The sequence below is a fragment of the Crocodylus porosus genome, unplaced genomic scaffold, assembly GCF_001723895.1.
Source record: "Crocodylus porosus isolate Cpor-Errol unplaced genomic scaffold, CroPor_comp1, whole genome shotgun sequence".
Lineage (NCBI taxonomy): Eukaryota > Metazoa > Chordata > Crocodylia > Crocodylidae > Crocodylus > Crocodylus porosus.
The window spans coordinates 108257522-108279914 of NW_017728947.1; the positions used below are offsets into that span (position 1 = coordinate 108257522).

Sequence of the window (22393 nt, forward strand, 5' to 3'; positions counted from 1 at the left end):
CATTGAACACCTTCAAGAGTAAATTGGATGCTTATCTTGCTGGGATCCTATGACCCCAGCTGACTTCCTGCCCTTCGGGCGGGGGGCTGGACTTGATGGTCTTCCGAAGTCCCTTCCAGCCCTAATGTCTATGAAATCTATGAAATTTCTTTCCTCCCTCCTCCCCAGGGTTTGAAATACACTCCAACTCTTGGGTGTGGGGGTCTATGGCGGTGGCAGTCGGAAGCCGAAAGGAGCCGAAAGGCATGGGGCAGGCCAAGGGTTCTTGTCTCTTATGGGGGGGAGGGCTATTCTCATTTCTTATGGGGGGCTCAACCCCACCCCGATACTTTGAACCCTGCACCTCCCTCTCCCTGAAAATCCTCTCACAATCCTTTGGGTCTTTGGTCTATCCCACGTTTACCATCAGGGCCGATCCCTGGACAAGCAAACCCAGTGAGGGTCACAAGCAGACCCTCCACCGTTTCGAAGTACTAGCCAATGGGTGGGTATTGGAAACTGTCATACACCTTCCTGCTTGTATGCTGTCAGCGCTAGGTTGCCACCTGCTACACCTCGCACCTTTTAGATAAATGAGCAGACCGCATGCAATTCATCGTTACAGGGCAGTGACGGTCTTTCACAACTAGAAGAAGGCAGCCAACCACAAATGTTATCTATGTGCGACTATCATGCATGAGCCATTTTGCATGCATGAGCAAGACCACAAACACGACCTTGCCCTCTGCGATGTATCTGGCTTGCAAAGCCACTAGTGCAGACAGTTTGTCCTCTCCAGCCAGAAGAGCACGTTAGAGGGGGGTACCAGTCTTACCCCGATGAAGGAAATGCTGCCAGAAGATGGTGGAACTGAAGTCCACTCCATAAGAGGCAGACTCTCTTTAGCCCTGGCTGGCAGCCAGTCTAAGAGCGGAGCCCCAACAGACGAAGAAATAGATGATCTCCTTTGCTCTGGCAGCTCCTGCGGCCAAGCTGGTTCCTAACATACCGGCACCTGCTTTGCCTTTGGATTAAACCAGCAAGGCTCAGAGGGGAACACTCTTGTGTAGGCAGCAAAATGCCTCCATATACACTGCACAGGCTTTTGCACCCTGGAAAGGTCACTCCAGCTTTGCTTTATTTTCAAGTGAGGATTACATTCAGCAAGCTGATGTCTCACTTGGCATAATTATATTGTCTTGCAAGACAGACAGATGCCTACTCCTGTCAGGAGATCAGGAGATCTAAAGCCTATCTGACTTTAAGATTTGATTCGCAAAAAGGATCTGCCTCGTTTGCAGTTTGATTCACACAGCTGGGAGGGCTAGGGACACAGGCAACCACATCGTTCTGCATTCATTCTCTTCTCCACCTGCCTTCAAGCATTGCTTGGCATTGCTGTTACGTACACCTACAGGGTCGCTGATAAAAAAGCATATACAGTAAAATCAAGATCGTTTCTAGGAGTATAGCCTGTTAAAATACAGTTTTTTATCTGCAACATTTGGATCTGAATCCAAGGTTCAGAGAGAAGATTCAATTCAGTGCTCAGTATTACTGCTATAAGGAAGAGACAAAGGGCCGAGTCCTGCCCTCAGTTACGCTGGCATCAATCCAGAGTGAATCAACACAGGGCACAGAGAGACAACCAATTTACCACTGCTCTGAACCGTGCATCAACTGATCCACTTTGACTATTTTGTCTGCCAGCATCTACCTTACAGCAAGCAAAGCGAAACTGGTAATTTTGCCCCCTTTCATTCCAAGGTGAATTGCTTTAGTTTAGCTTTGATTTACCTTAGGACAGAAGCAGACAGATGTATTTGTGGTTCATCTGAATTCCCAACAGGGTGCAATTGTTCATCTCTCCACACCTGTAACCAGCCAAGTAACTCTGGATACGCACTGGAGAGTCTACCAGCAGGACATGGCCCACAACATTAAGACCCACCTACAAAATCCAACTACAGAACCGATTTTGGGTTCTGTTCAGATCCAGGTTTTGCTTCAGGCCCATCTCTGGTGTTGTTTAATGAAAAAGAAAAAAGGAAAATCACTCCAATCACTCCAACTAAGAAATGTTAGGCATGCCTGCAGGCAGAGCATTCTGCATATTTGAGGAAGACACTTCTGTTTGTAACTAGTTAAAAATATTCTGGTCATCACAGTTCAGCTTTTGCAAGATGGTATATTTGAACACTCTCTTCTGAAGACACCCCAAACACCTACCCACCCAGAAAAATGCCTGTTATAGATGTATTACTCTTCACAGTAATGTATTTTTCATTAGTTGTTTACTTGTCTGGAGGGCTTCACTTCTGAAGGAAGTGGGAAAGGCTGCACTGTTTATTTTGTTTTCTAGGCAAAAAGCAACAGGATACCACAGATTGTAATGAAAAACAAATAGCTGGAAGAGAGTGCTTGGTACTGCTCTTCTGCACCATGATTAACTACCGGCAGGCACAGAGCTCGAAAAGCAGATTATTCCATTGTGCCCAACCACTAAGGCCCATCCACAATTCCCACCAATTATCCTTTCACCTCCACAAGAACCCCTCAGTTGAAAGTTAAAAGACTGCAACTTGATTCACAATGAACGAAGACAACCCTGTAATTGATACATGCCCTCATCTTCCTATTATGAAACAAAAGGAGGCAAATCATCTGGTGGTTACCTTGGATGACTGGAATTTGAGTGACCTATGTTGTATTTACAGGTAACTAAGGTGCGTGATCACTGCACAACACTGCGCCTACCTTGAATGGCCTGTAAAATAGGGATAATTAACGCGTTAACGGTGCAATAAATGTAGACCGGCCACACATGCAAAGCAACTATGACAAGATAAAAGTGACTATCCAGCTACATAAAGAACCAACCAGCTATAAAGTTAGTGCCTGAAAATGTGTAACAACAAACTGGTTTCTATCTAGCTTTAATTTGAATGTGTAGGAAGACCCCAGTTCACAATCAAATAGGACTCAGCAGAACTGGTTGCTGAATAAAGCACGTGCAATGCAGTAAACAATATTGTTGTCTTACACCCTGAGAAATTAATACCTCATTCCACCCTGACCCTGCTGTGAAGAAAACAGGATCAACTTTTCTAAATTGGTTTAGCTAATAAACTCTCCACCTGCTATGTCTATATTTTCATGTGAAAGCCTGGATCCCTGTGCATTCCCAAACCACGTGTGAAGAGATATCACTCTTTTTTTTTTTTAAAATCAACTTCCCACTGAACTTGCAGACCAAAGACCATTGCTGCCTACTAACAACCTCCTTTGCATAGAAGTGTCCAACAGAAGATCCCACACTGCCAAATTCGACACAGTATCACAAGATATGATTATATCCATGGAGCAGGTTGCAAGGTCATAAAGCAGATCCTCAAGGACTCCATTTCTAAGCACTTGGAGAAGAAAGTGATCAGAAACAGTCAGCATGGATTCACCAAGGGTACGTCATGTCTGACCAACCTGATCGCCTTTTATGAAGAGATGACTGGTAGGGGTGTGCGAAGCAGGCCACATTCAATTCAGATTTGGCCCGAATCGGGGACAGTGATTCGATTTGTTGATTCGGATCACTGTCCCCAATTCAATTTGGACGAATTTGAATCTGAAGATTTGATGCTGATTCAGAGAGCCACCGATTCAGCCACAGACACAGCTTTAAATGTTTTTTCTACATACCTCAAGGTACCAGGAGGCTTGTGAATGCTGCGGTGCTGGAGCGCATGGAGCGTCCCACAGGAGTGCAGAAGGACTGCTGCCAAGCATGCTGGGGATCCCCCTGCACTCCCATGGGACACTCCATATGCCCCAGTATCTCAGCATTCGCGAGCTGCCTGGTACCTTGAGGTATGTGGAAAAAAAATTTTAAAGCTGTATCTATGTCCAAATCATCAAATCTTTCCAAATCTTTCAGAATCGAATTGGAGGGCTCCAATTCAATTTGGAGAGATTAAAGGGTCTCCTGATTTGATTCGGAGATTCAGCTACTGGCTCTGTGGATGCAGAAAAAGCAGTGGACAGGGTATACCTTGACTTTAGCAAGGTTTTTTATATGGTCTCCCACAGCATTCTTGCAAGCAAGCTAAGGAAGTATGGGTTGAATGAATGGCCTCTGAAGTGGACAGAAAGCTGGCTGGATCATCAGGCACAACGGATAATGATCAATGGCTTGATGTCTAGTTAGCAGTCAGTAGCAGATGGAGTACCCCAGGGGTCAGACCTGGGGCCAGTTTTGTTCAATATCTTCATTAACTAATCGGGAAGATGGATGAAGTACGCCCTCAGCAAATTTGCAGATGACACCAAACTGGGAGGGAGTAACAGATGCACTGGAGGGTAGGGCTAGGATTCAGAGTGACCTAGACAAACTGGAGGACTGGGCCAAAAGAAATCTCACGAGGTTCAACAAGTATAAGTGCAGAGTTCTGCACTTAGGACTGAACAATCCCCTGCACTGGTGCAGGCTGGGGACAAACTAGCTAAGCAGCAGCTCTGCAGAAAAGGACCTGGGGGTGACAGTGGACAAGAAGCTGGATATGAGACAACAGTGTGTCCTTGTTGCCAAGAAGGCTAATGGCATCCTGGGCTGCATTTGTAGGAAAACTGCCAGCAAACTGAGGGAAGCAGTTATTCTGCTCTGCTCTGCTCTGGTGAGACCACACTTGGAGTCCTGTGTCCAGTTTTGGGTCCCCCATCACAGAAATAATGTGGACAAGTTGGAGAGAGTCCAGTGGAGGGTAACAAAAATCATTAGAGAGCTGGAGCACATGATTTCTGAGGAGAGACTGAAGGAACTGGGCTTATTTTGCAGAAGAGAAGACTGAGGAGGGAGTTGATAGCAACCTTCAACTCCCTGCAGGGGGTTCCAAAGAGGATGGAGCTGGACTGTTCTCAGTGGGGTCAGATGACAAAACAAGGAGCAATGGGCTCAAGCTGCAACAAGGAAAGTTGAGGTTGGATATTAGGAAAAATTCTCTCACCAGGAGGGTGGTGAAGCACTAGAACAGGTTACCCAGAGATGTGATGGACTCTCCATCCTTGGAGGTTTTTAAGGCCTGGGTCGACAAAACCCCTGGCTGGGATGATCTAGTTGGGGATAGTCCTGCTTTGAGCAGGGGGTTAGACTAGATGTGACCTCCTGAGGTTCCGTCCAACCTGAATTTTCTGTGATTCTATGATCTAAGCCCACAGCACCCAATTCCCATATCCTGATTCCAGTGGTTCTTAGATTCAAGGCATCCTTGGAAAATGCCAGCTCTTAACTTTCACTCTTTTCTTGACCACAGAAAAATCCCAGAGCATTTCTTTTGTTGCAAGGAACTCAATGATCACAAATCCAAATATTTGGGACAGTATGGATTCCTCTTTGAAAACTCTGGGTTGATCTTGTGAATTGTGTGTCAGTGTTTGCACACCTAACAGGACTAATCCTGCACACTGTGTTATTCTAGTTGAAAATCACTGCCTTACTCCACTGGGACTGTATGGATGTGAATAAAGGTTATCAGAATCTACTCCTTCATGTCCCGCTTTTATGTCCAAGCTGGTTGAGCATGCTAGATCTTATCTAAGAATAAAAGAGTACACTTATAAACTGTGCTGATAACACAGCCTGGATAAGATTACAGCTACATCAAAGAACAGGATCAGAATCCAAAATGATCTTGATAAACTGGAGAAATCATCTGAAATCGGGATGAAAATCCAGTACAGAGAAGCATGAAGTGCTACATTTAAGAAAATAATCAAGTGCATAAATACAAAATGAAGCCTAATTAGTTAGACAGCAGTGCATGAAAACAGATCTGGAGGGTATAGAGGACCATAAATCAAGTAAGAATTGACAATGTTATGCCATTTCAAGAGAGCAAATATCATTCTGGAATGTAGTAACAGGACTGTTGTAAGACACGACAGGCAATTATCCCACTCTACCTGGCATTGGAGAGACCTTGACTGAATAAGAGAGTGCATCTGGGGCATCACATTTTAAGGAAGATAAAATGGAGACAATCTAGACAACAGCAACCAAAATGACAGTTAAAAAAAACAAAAAAACAACAGACCAATGAGGAACGTTTGAAAGAACTGTGTTGATTTAATCTAGAAAAGAGAAGAATAAGTAAGGACATAAAAATGGCTTTCCAATTTATAAGAGGTTATTATAAAGAAACATACTGACCAATTGTTGGCAAGGGCAGGGTAGGAACAAAAAATTCAGATCAATTTGCAACAAGAGAGATTCAGATTAGACATTAGGAAAACTATCTACTGTAAGGGCAGATAAACATTGGAACAAGCTACTTCAGGAGGTTGTGGAATTGCTTTGTATTGGATGTTTTAAAAGTACTGATTAGACGGACAACAGAGATGACCTAGGTTAGGGGTGGGCAATTATTTTGGGCAGAGGGCCACTTACTGAGTTTTGGCAAGCCATCAAGGGCTGCATGATAGGCAGCCAGGGACAGACAAATATTAATTTTCTAAATGTTTCAGGGGCCCCACAGGCTGGATAGAATGGCCTGGCAGGCCACATTCAGCCCATGAGCCGCTTCCCACCCACCCCAATCTAGATATACTTGATTCCGTCTCAGAGCCTGGGATTGGCCTGGATCAAGTATGGCCAACCTGTAGCATGGGTACCGCTAAAGGTATGAACAGGGAAGGGGTCAGGCAGGGAAGGGGACAGCAAAGTGGCAGATAAAGCAAGGGGCAGAAAGCAAACAAACCAATTGGGAAAGGAGCAGAACAGCAGATTGGGCATGGGACAGGGATCACTTGGGATGGGTGGAGGGCTAATTTGTGGCAAGCCTGACAAAAATATTGGCCCTCACTGTCCTAGATGACCTTCCATCCAAGACAAGGTCACTTCCAACCCTATGGTTCTATGATTCCATCATGCATTCAGCCTTTAAACACACTCACAGTGAAGCATAACCACCTGCCTGTTTATCAGCTAAGTTTTTAAACAATAAGGCTATGGACCAATTCACAAGGTAAGTTAGCATCACTCATGTGCAAGAGCTGGAAAGAATAGGACTAAGTGCATGAAGCTCTAAGACTATGTATAAAGTGAGAAACCACAGATACCCCAAAGATGTTCACTAAACCAGAGTAGGCATGTGTTCAAACCAGTGTTGGCAAGATCATAAATTCAGCTGCAATCAAAAGAAAGAATAAGCATTTGTGGTTAAGTTACAAATTCAATGCATGGGCAGCTAATCTACAATATCCTATTAAGTGAAGGAATTTAGAATGAAAGAAAATGCAATTAAGAGTGTGCAACACATGTAATTTGCAAACTGCTAGAGGGATTAATGCCTTTATTCCTGGAAACACATGTTGTGAGAAGAGATTTTTTGTGGGCAGTGGGTGGGGGGGAGGGGGAAGCAACACGGGCAGTTCAAACTCAAGCATCATTACCTTAAGTTAGTGCAAGACAGCCATGGTATGGTTTGGAGGAGCCCTGTGGCTAGAGACATACATTCAAAAAGCCTGAATTGATTCAATTTAATCTAACCTGCCTAGGTTGAACTGATTTGTAAGTGCACAGGCAGTCCCTCTGGACTGAGGAAATGCAGGCACGTACCTGCAGTGGCTCAGGTTAGAAGCTGGGAGGTGCTAAAGCTGCCCTCCCTTCCCTTCCACAATACTGAGCTGAGGAGGGGGGCATGGCCAGGCCCCAACAGAATGCTCCGACTGGGGAGGGTTGTAAACCCCCACCCTGCCTGCACAGTCCCAGGTTTTTCCACGCTTGCTGCTCAAGGGGAGGGAGTGTTGCTAGCCCCCAGCCCCTGGCTAGCACTTTGAGGCAAAGGCGGGGTGTGCAGCGCATGCATCTGTTGATGATACTGAGCTTTTCAAATCTCCCTCTCCCTGCTTCGTCATACTGTCTGCAGCAAACCTGACAGGAAGCTGATAACACAGCGTTTAGCAGCCTATGAAGAAAACAAAAGATTCTCTCATTAGTTCAAGCTCTTCTTAAACGGCTTTTTCCAAGGAAGGAATGGAAGGACGTTACCAGCTGACCTGATGATTAGCTCCAAAAAGCCTTAAGTGGACACTGTCCTGTCTGCCTTTGTCCTGTCCCAGGGAAATTGGAGACACACACACGCAGATACCTCTCAGCATTAGCTAGCATACCACATACCAGCTAGGGTCTGTGGGGCTGGGGTCCATGTGGAAGATGGTGGGGAGGGGCGAGGAATCTCTGCTTGAGCAGCAGGTGGCGAGGTGGGGTGGGGAGGGGGGAAACCAAGCAGATCCTGCTGTACCTTCAGTCTCCACCAGAGCTCTGGCTAGGGAGCAGAGGGGCAGGGCCAGCCCTGCTCTCTAGAGCAAACAGCCCAGCCCAGGGCTGCAAAGCATCTGGGATACTGGGGAACTCTGGTTTAACTTAAACCAGGAAGGTGTCTGGGACAAACAATGCATAAAGTGGTTTGACTCAAATCAGTTAAATCTGATACTACATTCAACCAGGTTTATCTTAGACCCGTTTTAGCCGTTTTGAAACTGGTTTATGTACACTGAACTTATGTTCTGTTACAGGTTTAAACCAGTTTCTGATCACTTAAACCAGTTTATGTGTAATGAGTTGGCTCTGATTGCAAGGATTTGCCTTATACACCTTTGCTCAGCACGGAGGCCTGGATAGGACTGTTGCCCTTTCTGTAGTTTTGGATGCTCATTTGCAACCTCTACGGAAGTAAACTTGTAACCTCTTCCAAGTGTCCCTTGAAAACCACAGCAATACAAGATGTAGCAGTTTTACACAGAGGGCTGTATTTTGAAAGAGACAAGACAGAGACCTATACATAATATAGACAGACAGATAGCTAGACAGACAGATGTGTATGTGCGCGCATATAGACGTGTGTGTGTTATGCATGCGCGCGCGCACACACACACACACACACACATTTAATTTATAATACCTGATAATTCAGTCATATGCTCCATATACCACATTCAAAGCCTCATAACACCTATCCAAAGTAGGTTTACAAGTAAACATTATTCACTCTATGTAGATAGGGGTGCTGAGAAAAACTTTAAGCCACTTGTCCAAGACCATATAATCAACTACAGATCCTTGATCCGAATCCAGGCTTCGCAACTCCTGGTCTCAGGCTCAAATTTGTTTCTGGGCATTTGGATGTGTAGTTCGCAAACTACTAACCACGGGAGTAACAACTCGCTCGCTGCATGCAACTGTAGTAACTATGTTTACAATTGCAAACACTTATGTTTTTGCACGTGCAAATAGAAGACATCCAGGTAACAATCTGGCCCTAAAGGTGTGCTCCCTGTACGAATAGAGTTCATTCTGGAATGCATGTTTTCCACCTAAAACTTAATGCAAGTATGACACACAAACTGCCTGTGGAGATATTTAAATGAAACTCTTTATGCTGATGTCGGTGGCCTTTAGATCATGTTCCTTAATAAAAACAGGAGGAGACAGAGCTAGTAAAACACAAAAAGCAGTATTCAAGTTCATGCTCTATTATATTTAGCTCAACCTATATATAGTTCATATTTCTATTTTACATTTTATGTCACGCCCTCTTAAAAGCTTGGAAATATTCTCTTTCCTCTCATAATTCTGGTCGTTTGCATTTAGTCAAAATGGTTTTCCCCCACTTTCACTTGAGCGAAGCTGAAACGAATGCTGCTGTTTCTATTTAAGCAGCAATAAAAAACTTCAATTGATATGACAATAAGACACTAAAAATAATTGCTGCGCACCAGCGGCAATGAAGGTATCAGCAGAGCACTAGGAGAAATGTTTCTTAGCTCCTTCCTGCTGTGAGGCTGGTGGAGGAAGAATGAAGCGTATGTGCGGCTTCAGATTGCTCGTCAAGTTCTCTTTAACTAGGAGTGCCACATTTTAACCAAGGGAGACCCTGGAGGGTTTATCTCACTCTCCTGTGGTCCTGGACCTTGAGCGGACAGATTTGTAAACATGGAGTTGGACTGGTTCAAATAAAATTAAACTCATCTGGGACCCAAACATGTGGGTTTAGCTCAGGGGCGGGCAATCATTTTGGGTGAAGGGCTGCTTACTGAGTTTTGGCAACCCATTGATGGCCACATAACAGAAGGCAGGGGAAGATAAATATTAATTTTCTACATTTTTTTTAGGGGGCCCATGGGCTGGATAGAATGGCCTGGAAGGCCACATTTTGCCCACCCCTGGCTCAGCTCCAGCTTAGAGTTGGTCAGAACAAGGAATTCCCTTCCCATCTGAATGGCCACTATTCCAGCCATTTGTTTTGTCCCGAAACAGGCCAGCAAATCAAATATTTTAGCAGCAAAAACGAGTTCTGGGAAAAAAAGGATTTAAAAAAATGTAACCAAAATAAATAAGAATGCTTCAAACTAAAATTTCATTTCAAAACTCTGACATTTCAGAAGGTCACGTTAGAATATGGAGCCTTTTGTTCTGAATTTCTCCACCTGAAAATTTTACCAAGAACTGATATTCTTCCATGACAAGTGACAGTTGGGAAAAACTTTCATATCTACTCGTGAAGAATGTTAGAAGCTAGCCATCGATGCTATCCTTTTTCAATTATTAATGGAAAGCCATATGAAATGTACACTCAAGAGCAAGGGGTTCTCTTTTCAGGCTCTACCTACCTGAAGAGTCCCTCTATCTGAACAACTTTAAGATTGGGCCCATGTGATTCATGCCCATATGACATATATTGTAAAAATAATGAAAAGGGTGATTTTTAGCAGCACCTACTGTCTGGTGCCCATCACCAGTCACTTGCAGAAGGGCTAGTGCAGTGGTTGTCAACCTTTTTAGACTCAAGGCACCACCCCTCCTCAGGCACCCTGCCGTAACCTCTGTGAATTGAGCGGCACCCCACTTCAAAAACTCATTTATTACAGTACTTACCTCTTTGTAGTGGGTCCAGGCAGTGGGGGTGGGGGAACAGTTAGGTAGGGCAAGCCTAAGTCTGCCCCTATCTACTTACCTTTCACACCTGGAGCCTAAACCTTCCTTTATCTGTTTAGCTTCTCACACTTCCTATGACACCCTTCAAAAGATCAGGCACTGCCCCAACACCCTGGTTGAGAACCACTGGACTAGTGACATGGACAGATCCAGGAATTTGAATAGGGAGGCGAGGAAAATACCACTATTATCTCTTCCCCTCCTGCTGGGGGAAGAGCTGGTTACAGAAGCAGCTGCTGGGGACATTTTAGGGTTCCCAAAGCAGGTAAAATCATCCCTATACAACTCAGAGGAGTAGCTGTATGAAGGGCCAGGCAGGGCTGGCAATGGTGGCATCAGTGAGGAATCCTCCCCTCCAGTGCCTGCTCCTGGACTGCAAGGGACATGCAGAGGGTGAGTAGGGAAGAGGAATGCTTGGAAGTCCACTTCTGCTGCTGTCTCCAGCTGACCTGGGAAGTGGGGGAAGCCCAAAGACAGTTCGAGTCCCCAGTCCAGGGAGCAGCTGCATGGGATGCTTAGTCCCTTCCTTGTGTTTCTCCTGCTGGTCTGAGGGATCCAGGTCACAGGAGCAGCTGTGCAGAGGGCTGGGCAGAGCTGGAATTGTTGGCATCAGCGGGCAATCCCCTGCTTCCAGACGCTCCTGTTCCCTGCTTCTCCCTGGGCATGCCCTACAGTCTGGGAGCAAGCACTGGAAGATGAAGGTTGCCCATTAATGGTGAAGGGGGAGGGAGCCAGGACCTTTCCAGTGCAAGGCAGGGGGTCAGATTTGATGATCTGTTGAGGTCCCTTCTGACCCGAGCATCTATGAATCTATGACATGGTGCCCTGTGCAATCGTTGCCACAGTCCCCAGGTAGAGCAAGCTTAAGGAGATCCTGGTGCATGCCCCACCTCAAAGTCATCTGGGGACAGCAGCTGGCAGGTCCCCACTTCCTTACCTGTTCCCCATTTGGTCCTCCCCAGCTGCCCCACTCCAGCCAAGGGCTCCAGCCCGGCCTCAGACACAGCAGAGGACCCAGGCATTCAGGGCCCAGGGGAAATGGAGCTACCAGCCGGTGACCTTCCCTGTAAACCCCTCCATTTGCCCCTGGCTAGCGGGATATCTTAACACAAGCCATGAGGTCAAGCTGAGCAAGACTCAGCAAAGGAAAAGTCTCCCTTATGAATCACCTGTGTAATAAAACTAACTCTATGCATCTTGTAGGTCATTCCAAAAAAAATCAAGGTCTATAAATCTCCACAAAAAAGTTAAAAGCCTAATCACTGAAAAGCTCATAAGTAAAGTCAAGGCTATTGTGGTGTCTTTTTCCCAAAAGATACTGTTATCTCTGATCTTACTTTCAATGCAATAAATCAAGAGTACCTGTTACAGATCGAGAGTGCCATTGCACACATGTACAAGTGATGTAAAAGGAGAAGCCAGCTCATTCACTGGACTTCCAGAGAAGCCACTTGTGTTAAAAGTATAACATATTGCCTCTTCCAGAATGCACAGTAATAAAGCCATACAGACAGAGAAGCTTTGTAAGGTATCTTTTAACATAAAGGCTAGGGACAGATATTCAAAAAGCCTGAGCCTGAATTGATTCGATCTTTGCAGGTTAGTCTAACCTGGCTAGGCTGAACCAGTTTGTAACCAGAGACACATTCTCTCTGGACTGAGGAAATTCAGGCACATGTCAGCAGTGACTCAGGCTAGAAGCCAGTGGGTGCTAGAGCAGCCCTCCCTTCCCTTACACAATGCTGAGCTGAGGGGTGTGCGGCCAGGCTGTGGAAGGACCTCTGACTAGGAAGGTCTGCCTGCACCATCCCAGGCTTTTCTGCACTGGCTGCTCAAGAGGCAGGGGTGTTGCCAGACCCCAGCCCCCTGCTAGCACCCTGAGGCAAGGGGGAGAGTGGTGCATTGCATGCATCTGTTGATGATACTGAGCTTTCCAATCTCTCTCTCCCTGCTTCTTCATACTGTCTGCAGCAAACTGACAGGTGAGCAAGCCAGCAGAAGGCTCATAACAGTGATTATAATGTCATCAGCAAAACAATTACCTCTCCATTAGTTCTAATTCTTAAACAGCCTACTGGCTGACCTGTTCATTAGCTCCAAATAACCCTAAGCAGTAACTGTTCTGTCTGCCTGTCCCAGTGAAATTGGAGAGAGACACACACACAGACACCTCTCAGCATTAGCTAGCATACCATGTGCCTAGGGTCCATGGGGCTGGGGTCCATGCAGTGGGAGATGGGAGAGAGTGGGAGATGCCTGCTTGGGCAGCTAGCTGCAAGGGGAGGTAGGGCAGTGGGAACCCAGGCAGACCCTGCTGTGTCTGCAGTCTATGGAGCTCCAGCCAGGGAGCAGAGGGGAGGGGCCAGCCTTGCTGTGGAGCAGAGAGCCCTGCCCTGCCCTGCCCAGAGAACATGCCGGGATGCTGAGGGACTCTGGTTTATCTTAAACCAGCAAGGGCTCTAGGACAGACATTGCATAAACCAGTTTGACCCATATTAGTTAAGTCTGATACTACATTCAACCAGATTCATCTCAAACCGGTTTCAGCCATCTTCAAACTGGTTTATGTGCACTGAACATCTGTTCTGTTACAGGTTTAAACCAGTTTCTGATCCCTTAAACCAGTTTATGTGTAATGAATGTCCCTAGCCAAATAGTTCTGTTAAATAATCACCATCTCGATTTATAAATTGATGCCAAGTTTTTTATATTCTACATGAAATATTTCCCTTCTTGGTTTTTTTCCTTTTACAATGAAGAAATTAGCTTACTTAACACCCAGCACAATCTTTTTGGAGAACTAGGACTTGTATTTGTCCTGGAAGATGGACTCCAACTCACAGTCCTTTGCCATCTGTAGCTAGCACAATCTTATATAGCAACCTGTTAAAAAGTACCTTCTAATATTATGGTATTTTATTTATTGGTATTAATAACATGCTCCAACAAGGATTGCAGACCCACTGTGCTGAACACAATACATGTTCGCAAGCACACACACTGAAAGATAATCTAGGCCCCTACTTCACAACCACGCCTAAGCACATGCTTATGAGTTAATTAAGTACATGCTTACCCACTGCTGCATCTCCCTGATGAGACATATAGTGCAAGAGTGTTTCCCACACTGTACCCAGGAGGCAGGATTGGTTTTTGGGTCTCTCCCCTGACGTCTCCATTCCCACCCTTTCCCACTCAGGCATGCTGGGGAGGGGCACTAGCACTGGTCAGACCAGCATTAACCGTATGGCAGGTTGTCTCAGATTTAGGGCAGTGTCTTCAAAAGCATCCATTAGTTCTGGGTCCTCACTTGGCCTACATCAGGCACATCTTTTAGAGTTGCCCACCTCCCACAACCCCACTGCAGGTGAACAAGAGCTGCAGCTGCCTTGATTACCTTCAATTTTTCAGACAGCATCTGTTCCCTGGTTCACCTCCTGGGCTCAGGAGGCCCTAGCTCCCACCTTCTGGTAGCATCTCTTCCATGTGTTGTTCTGACATAGGAGATCCCATATGCTTACTGTATGTGCGTGCGGGTGGGAGAGATTGCAGTAATTCAGGGTCTTTCATCCCATCTTTGATTGCCTTAGCTCCCCCTCTGGACTGGTCTTCCAAAGGCCAATAATGGGCTCCTATTGGACTCTCTTCTGTCCCAAAATGTTCACATCACAGGGCAATCCCCTGTGAAATGTCATGCTGTCCAACAAAGAGAACTTCCCTTTTAATTTCATCAGGTAAATGGAGGGCTTCTTTCCCTGGAGATCCTCATACAAAGAAGACAGTCCCAGACATAGCAATCAATATTAGAGGTTTTCATCACTGGTGCCAAACCTCCTCTTTAGGGGGAGGGTTTATACAGAAAGTAATGACCACTTCTTTTGGGAAAGACATCTCTTTCCTCAGACTTTGCAAGAAACAAGAACAAACTATGAGCTGGAATTCGTGGGGGTGGTGGGGTAGCATTGGGGATCTGATTACTACCTCTGACTGGTTAGTGCTCATGAAAGGTGCGGGACTCGAAAACCACAAGCACTCCTGTGTTCATCTTCTCAGCAAAGAGATGCTGCCACAGTGATGTTTATATCTAATCACCAACCAGTACCTGACCAGGAGGGAAACCCATGGGAGCAGTTCAGCCTCCATATTAATTCAGTTGTTGACCTACGTTGAGGAGGCCAACAGAGCTGCACTGATTACTACCAGCTGCTCTGGTGTTTTTGGCTTCCTATGTGGGACACCGCTCCACTAAGAACTCAAGGATAAGAAAGTTGTGCTGATGCTGTCCTGCTAGAAACTTTAATTTGTAACCTTCTTCCATGATAAGCTGTACCAAGAGTGCTTTGCTCCATTAGGATTCCTTGGCTATATTGGTTGAAGTCTTTGCAGACTTGTGGAACTGGCTACACACATTTCCATTCAATGCATGTACTGAGGTCTCCCATTTTAGTTTTGCTTCACTAATTTAGTACCTTTGATCTTTCACTTGGCTGAAGCATCTGCCAGCGAGCCACCTCCTCCTAATCTACAACTATCATTCTTGCTAAAACAGTTGGGTTTTCCCTTGCATGCGGAAGTGGAGCAGTGCAACTTCATAGGGACGTTGGACATTTTCAGCCTACCCACAGATAACAACTTAGTATGGGAATCAAGTTAAGACATGCCCAGTTTATTGACTAGGTTAAGTTTTAGCCATCCACCAACTGTCCCTTGCCCTGCACTTAATTTCACAGATTTCATAGACATTAGGGCTGGAAAGGATCATCGGGTGCAGCCCCCTGCCCAAAGGGCAGGAAGTCAGCTGCCAATTTTTATACGCTCTTGGGGCCAGAACTGTCTTTTTTGCAGTGTTTGCACTAAGTTTAGTACAAGCTTTATAACATTCTGGTCCCTGATGGCGTTCCTACTGGTATCTCAATACAAATTATAGCACAACAGTAAATGATTCTATACCAGCCCATAATGACGGTGAGTCAGCGCAGCTACCTGATTACAGTTGAACGCTACCTCTTTCAAAGCAGACACTTACCAGCAGTTGAACATATGACACAAAAAGTCAGCACTGATGTAATACAAAGTTTAACACACAATACAAAGAGCAATTTCTCTGCTGCTCAGTCACGAAAACTGAAACAGAGGCATAATGCATATTACAATATTGCAGTGAGAATATTTCTAACCTAACATATGCGGTAGAATAAGAATGCATTTCTGCCTTGGTCAACAACTTTTGAAAGTATTTTTTTTCCCCTCTTTGACATGTTTTAAATTCAGATTTGGTAAATCTGAAAAGTGCAATTAAAGGCAGCGAATCCTACGAACACATTCAAAATTCAAACGCATCTGGAAATCAAGCCATGGCAGAGGATTTTTTCCAAACCTTTTCTTCCAGTCTTTGATTTATATCTGGGACTATGTTACATATTCTACTTCCCAAGCTACCTGGCTATATCACCAGCTAACACATCATGACAATCTCTAATGCTGAGCGATACCGCTAGATTCTTCAGCTGACACTTGCGTGTGACGTGAAGTCAGTCAGCAATGAGGAAGGAATAAAAATGAGCATCCCTGTTGCACTTTACATCAGGTTGTCAACTCGCTTCAGAAAGATAAGAAACATTTCATCTCAGTTGCCGCTTTTGTGGCATTTGGATAATACAAAACTTCTCCAGGTCTGACGATAAAAACAAAAGGTGATCGCTTAGAGAAACTATTGCTATCGCTACTGTCTTCAGTTAAAGGACACCAAACCTAGAAAGTGAGCAGCACGCTGTAAAACATTACTTTCTGTTTAAAATGGAGAAAGAAATCTCCATGATATATCAATGCCGTGGACAACTGGGTAAGATTGCACTCAGCTAGTTTTCTTCCCTTTATTTATTTATTTATTTTTTAACAGTAAAAAAAAAAAAAATCAAAGCAAAATAACTTTGTTCAGTTCCGTCTCATTTTAAATTTTAGTTTCTTCATCCAAAATATAGAGGGGAAAATATTTTTCGGACTGCCCTCGTTTTAAGAGAAAAAAATGAAACGAACTGCAAAAAATATTTAAATATTTAGTTACTTTGTAAATACATGAAAATGAGTATACAGATATATGGATTAGTTTCCTTGGAAAAGAACAAGAGTAACCCATAGATTAAACGGATCCCTAAGGTTAGAGATACAGTAAAAGAGCATTTACCATCTGATATAGGAGAATGTATTTCGGGCACATTGTAAGACGGTAGCGGTGCCACTCTTGCCGTATGTTTCTTCATCATTTGCAATTGTTCTCCAACGTGTACGTTCGCTCCGTCTTTAGTCTCTGCATTGCTTTGGGTCCCCAGGACTGTAGCGAGCACCCGGCTATGGCTGGTGTCTCAATGTTATTCTGGAGATGCTGCAGTAAGCTATGAGTACTGATTTGCTGTTTCCCTGGGAAACCATTTGCAACACATTCAAACAATGCTTGACCTCTGCTAACACTTTTCTTTCATTCAATTGTTAAGCACAGCAGTTACAATATAAATATATTAACTAACGCTCTCCTTCAACCTCCGAGTGCGGCAGCCTCTGCCTTGAGACGATCCACATAAAATATCTTCTTGGTCTTCACGAAGCAGATAGGAAATTTCTCCGTGACAACGGAAAGGGAATTCTGCGATGCGAGGCTCTCGTTCCTTGCACTGTGACGATCTACATATGCTTAGAATAATTATTGCAAGTAAACCAAATAATGTGCCTCCCAGAGCAGGCTGAAATCACGAAACCCCAGAGCAAGAGAGGACATAGCAACCAGCTTTCTAGGAGCTAGGAAAGCCCTAGTGACTGTGTGTGTGTCTCAAACCTATCGTAGCACTCTTCAGAGTTGTCCCAAACGCTGCACGTAGACCCCACTTAGTCTAAATCCTTTCCTCCTCCTTCCTCAATCTGCCCTCTTTCTCTGGTGGGATATAACCACTCTACTTCTATGTTGTAAATTGGAAGAAGTTCCCAGCTACGTGGGAGGAGGACCTAGGTACAGAAAGAGGTGAGAACTGCTGACCGAGGATGTCACGTGGAAGGAGCAGGAATCGAGCATGATTTAGGTCAGTGGGGGCTAACCTTTTTGGCTGGTGTGCTACAAGGTAAGTCTTGCAACCTCCCCAAGTGCCACTCCAATGCCCTTTCCTGCCGAAACTGTTGCTTTGCTTTCTGCTCCCTGCCTTGCACTCCCTCCCCAATCTGCTGCTCTGCTTTCTGCTCCCTGCTTGATGTACTGTGTTCCCTGCTCTCCTGCCCCCCAGTCTGCCACATGCCACCCACCCCCACGCAGGGTGCCTGAGCTACCTATATAGAAGCACAGAAAACTAGGGTTGGAAGAGACCTCAGAAGATCATCCGGTCCAATGGCCTGATTGAGGCAGGATAATTCTTTTCCAAACCACCATTTGACAAATTATTGCCTAATCTGCATTTAAAATCTTCCAGAGACAGAAATTATACAACCTCTCTGATAATCTGTTTTGGTGGGAACAGGTCTTCCTAATACCCAACCTAAAATCTCTCCTTGCAACTTCAGCCCATTACTTTTTGTCCTGTCCTTTGTGACCCAGAGAATAAATGATTAGTAACCTCTTTCCAACAACCTTTTTTGCATATGGAGGCTCTTATCAAAATCCTCCCTCAGTCTTATCTCTATACTAAATAATCCTAATTTGTCCAAACTTTCCCCATGAGAATGTTTGCACCATTTTTGTTGGTGGAGAGGCCTCATTTGCAGCTCGCTCCTGATCGACAGGGAACCAAAACCACGGGTTTAAATATGGTGCTGTTTTTGCCACCTGCCGCTGATTGGCCAAGCGGCCTGGGTGGCCCCACTCCTTGCTGCTGACTGGCAGAGAGGCAAAAATAGCACCATGATTAAAACCGCAGTTGTCGTTTCCCTGCCGATCAGGAGCGAGCTGCGGTGGGGGTGCACGTGGGGGAATCTGCAAGATTAGAGGAGCCGCGGCGCAGCCCACTTCCGCTGTGAATTCGGTAGGGCCTTACCTGTGGAGGAAATGATGTGGCCCTTTGTGCTAGCACACTGGGCCAGGGCAGAGGGTCCAATTCAGTGCACAAGGGGCTGAGGATGGGGCAGTGGGCATGCGCAGGGCTAGCGTTGGGGCTGGGGCCAGGGCAGTGGGCCTGATTAGGCATGCATGGGGCTGGGGAAGAAGGCTCAATCCAGTGCACACAAAGCCAGGGCTCTGATCCAGCATTTAGAGCCAAGGCAATGGGACTGACCCCACGCCACTCATCTGGCCCACAGCCACAAAAAGTTGAGCACCGCTGCCCTAGTAAGTGTGCCATTAGCAAGTTTTTTTGCAAGAGTATTATGACATAGACTGACACTCAGCTTGTGGTCCACTAAAACCCCCAAATTCTCCTCCTGCAACACTGCAGCTTGGCCAGTTGCTCCCCATTTTGTTTCCAGAGCATCTGACTGCTCCTTCTTCAATGCAGTACTTCATACTGGCCTTACTGAATTTCAGCCTGACCATCCCATTTATTTCATCCTGCTTTGCCCTCGTACAAACTGGCTGTACCAGCCAGCATTAGCTATGGAGGTCAGTCCTCCCCCAGATACCCTCTCACTTGAATGGGTGTTGTTGGGAAGGTCAGGGCAGAAGTAGCTGCTTAGTACGTGACCACCCTCTACGGCTTTTGCACAGCTCTGCAGGCAGAGGTGCACCTAGGTGACTTTCATCCTGAATCCTAGATCCTGTGGCTTCTCCTTTTGACTGGCCCAGGTAAGACTTCCATGGTCAATGTGTGATGGTAGGAGAGGAAACCAGGATCTTTCCCCCAAGCCCACTCTTGAGCTGAGAGGTGTGGGGAGGGTGTGCAAGGGCTGTTCCCCGCCCCTGCAGCAATAAGGAGCTAGGATAAGCAAAGGGGATGGGAGCAAGGTCACAACCCCAGCCCCACCTTTGCATCCACCTAAAAGCATACTGGATGCACTAGGGGCAGAGCTGGCTAACATCCCATTCAGCCCGCCATCCCTACTGTTAGTCTGATGGGTGACCAGAAGTTGGGGGCAGGGCTAATAAACCACGGCCTCCTACACAACTCAGGGTCCCTGGGCCCTGATGGACACTGCTGACAGGAGCAGGGGACCAAACAGGAGCCGAACAGATATACCCCTCGCTTTCCTGGCTGCCACCCAATCTCCACCACTACCCTTGGACCTGTGCCACTGCTGCTGCCCAACCTATGCCACTGTTCCCAGATGCTTGCCACTGCTTGAACCCCGCCATTGCTCCTGGGCCTCTGCAGTCACTCCCAGCCCTCCGTCGCTGGCCCCAGACCCCTGTCTCTACTACCAGACTTGCCACAGCTGCCACTGGGCCTGCAGACTTGGCCCAGGAGAAGCCCCCACCATCCAGATCCAGCCCAGGACCCAGGGTGATTTGACATCCCTGCACTAGAGGAACCAGGCTGCACCATCCTACATGCTGAAGCAACCTGTGCCAATTCTATATATTACAGGCTGCCGTTTTTCCACCATCTTCCTCTTGCAAGGATGACAAGTGTTCCCCCCGCCCCCAAATACAAGGCAGTGCCTTTAGCGTGTGATCTTGCAAGGGACTTTTCCCTCTCCCATGCCAGTACCAGCCATAGCTGAAATTCCTACACATTCCTGAATGCGAGGACAACCCTCTGCCAGGGCAATCTACCTGGGAGATGAGGACAAGTCATGGCTGTCCCCTCCTGGGGCTAGTATTTCTGGGGCTCTCACTAGGGATGTGAGGCAGTAACGTAACTGAGAGGGGCAACCAGGACAGCAGTCCTGGGAACTACCTTTGGAAGGGAAAGAGACACAAACACAGCATTTGGTACAATGGTTACTGGTGCTGTTTCATGCATCTGGGCTGCCCCTGGGTGCAGAGCTGCCAGTGCCCAGCTATGCTTCTGGTATGCCCTCTCCATTTCACTTCCTGTTCCTAATAGGCACAACAGATTCTCAACTGCAATCATGTCTTTCCCAAGGCTTTATGCTGCTTTGTACACTGCACTACACTTATCCCTCATCTCTAGCCAGATCTTCAGTACTTTGCAGAAACCACTGCTCTGAAGTTAACTCTCTCCCCAATTTACAGAAGACGCTTATTCCCTCCAGAGTGCAGGAAGTTGGCAGACTTTGTGGTGGGCTAATTACGTGTCTAAATATAGGAACATACAACCAACTACTGTTTGGTCCATACACATTTGTATAACAAAGTAGAGCATAGAAATTAGTCTTGGAGCTTGTACTTAAATCTCTAGCAAACCTTAACTATAGCAACACTGCCAGAAGATTGGACGACGATGCAAGATGCAGCGTCCAACTTTCCAAAATACGAACAAACACCAGAAACTAACCAACGTGCCAAATCCTTGCAAACAAATTTTAGCAAACTCAGCTATAGCTTTAATTTAAAGAAATAACTCAAGAGCCATATTCTAAGGCATAAGGAACCTTTTCAAATACCCAAAGAAGAGGATCTGATTCAGAAAACAGTTGTTTGCAGTTTCTATTTCCTTTCAAAAATAAAATGCTAACACACACATATATGCACACACTTACGACGTAGAACAAATTTGCAAATTTGAAATGGCTGAACCTCCCTAGCTGTTTAAGTAGGAGTTTGGGCCATCTGTTTCTGTTCCAGTTATGGAAAGGTGGCGGGTTTTAAATATGGAAAGTTCTGTGTTATAAGGTTTTCATGCTTCCTGCATGCTTTGCAGTTTTGTAACTGCATTCTCACTCCATGGTGCAAAAGGTTAAGACTGCCTTGAACAAGACGAAAAAAGCAGGCTTTGTCTTCCTACCCTGAAGTACAATCAGTCCAGGGCCACAAAAGCTATGTAAGCATCTCAGTCTTATTATGGTACACAATTCCCATTCATTTCACATCAAGCTGAACTTTGTGGCTCTGAGCCTTGGCTGTTGACTTCACATTTGTGCAAGGAGCAGAGTAGGAAAATATGCCAGACATTTTCAAAATCCAAAATAAGCGTACCAACTCTCAAGGGAAACTCAAGGTCAAGGTTTTCAGAAGTAAATTATTAATTTTGGTTTCCTAAATTTTGGGACACTCCACAGCTTAAAAAGAACCTTTCTTTTAGAGAGTGATTGCTCAGAGCTGTGTGAAAATCAGGATCATTTAAGGCATTATCAGTTTGAAAATGCTGGCTGAATGACTTACAATTCACAAAAAGTTTCCTTTCAACGCTAGACATACACAACTAAGTAAAATGCAAATCTCTCTGCTCACGCTATCCTCATGTGTTTGAGGATGCATGCAGTAAATTCTAACCAAGCCAGCGTCAAAGGGCATGCTAAGAAATTAAGCTTATATCCACAATGAAAGCTATCTGATTCATGTATTATCAGATATTAACTAAGGATTTCCAGCCAGATCCACCACCCATTGATGGTACT

The 22393-nt window shown here is 45.6% G+C and overlaps 1 protein-coding gene across 3 annotated transcripts in view; it reads right to left on the reverse strand.

Moving 5' to 3' along the window:
• The window catches only part of SLC35F4 (solute carrier family 35 member F4), a 251211-nt gene that overhangs the window by 55778 nt on the left and 173040 nt on the right, over nucleotides 1-22393 (reverse strand). Inside the window, exon 1 of one of the 3 annotated variants that reach the window (XM_019550883.1) lies at nucleotides 17148-17299. The exons of the other annotated variants lie outside the window; for them this stretch is intronic. Coding sequence (XP_019406428.1) covers nucleotides 17148-17226 — 79 coding nt within the window. The 5' untranslated portion in view covers nucleotides 17227-17299. Of the gene's footprint in view, nucleotides 1-17147; nucleotides 17300-22393 lie in introns of those variants that run through there. 3 annotated transcript variants of the gene reach the window in all.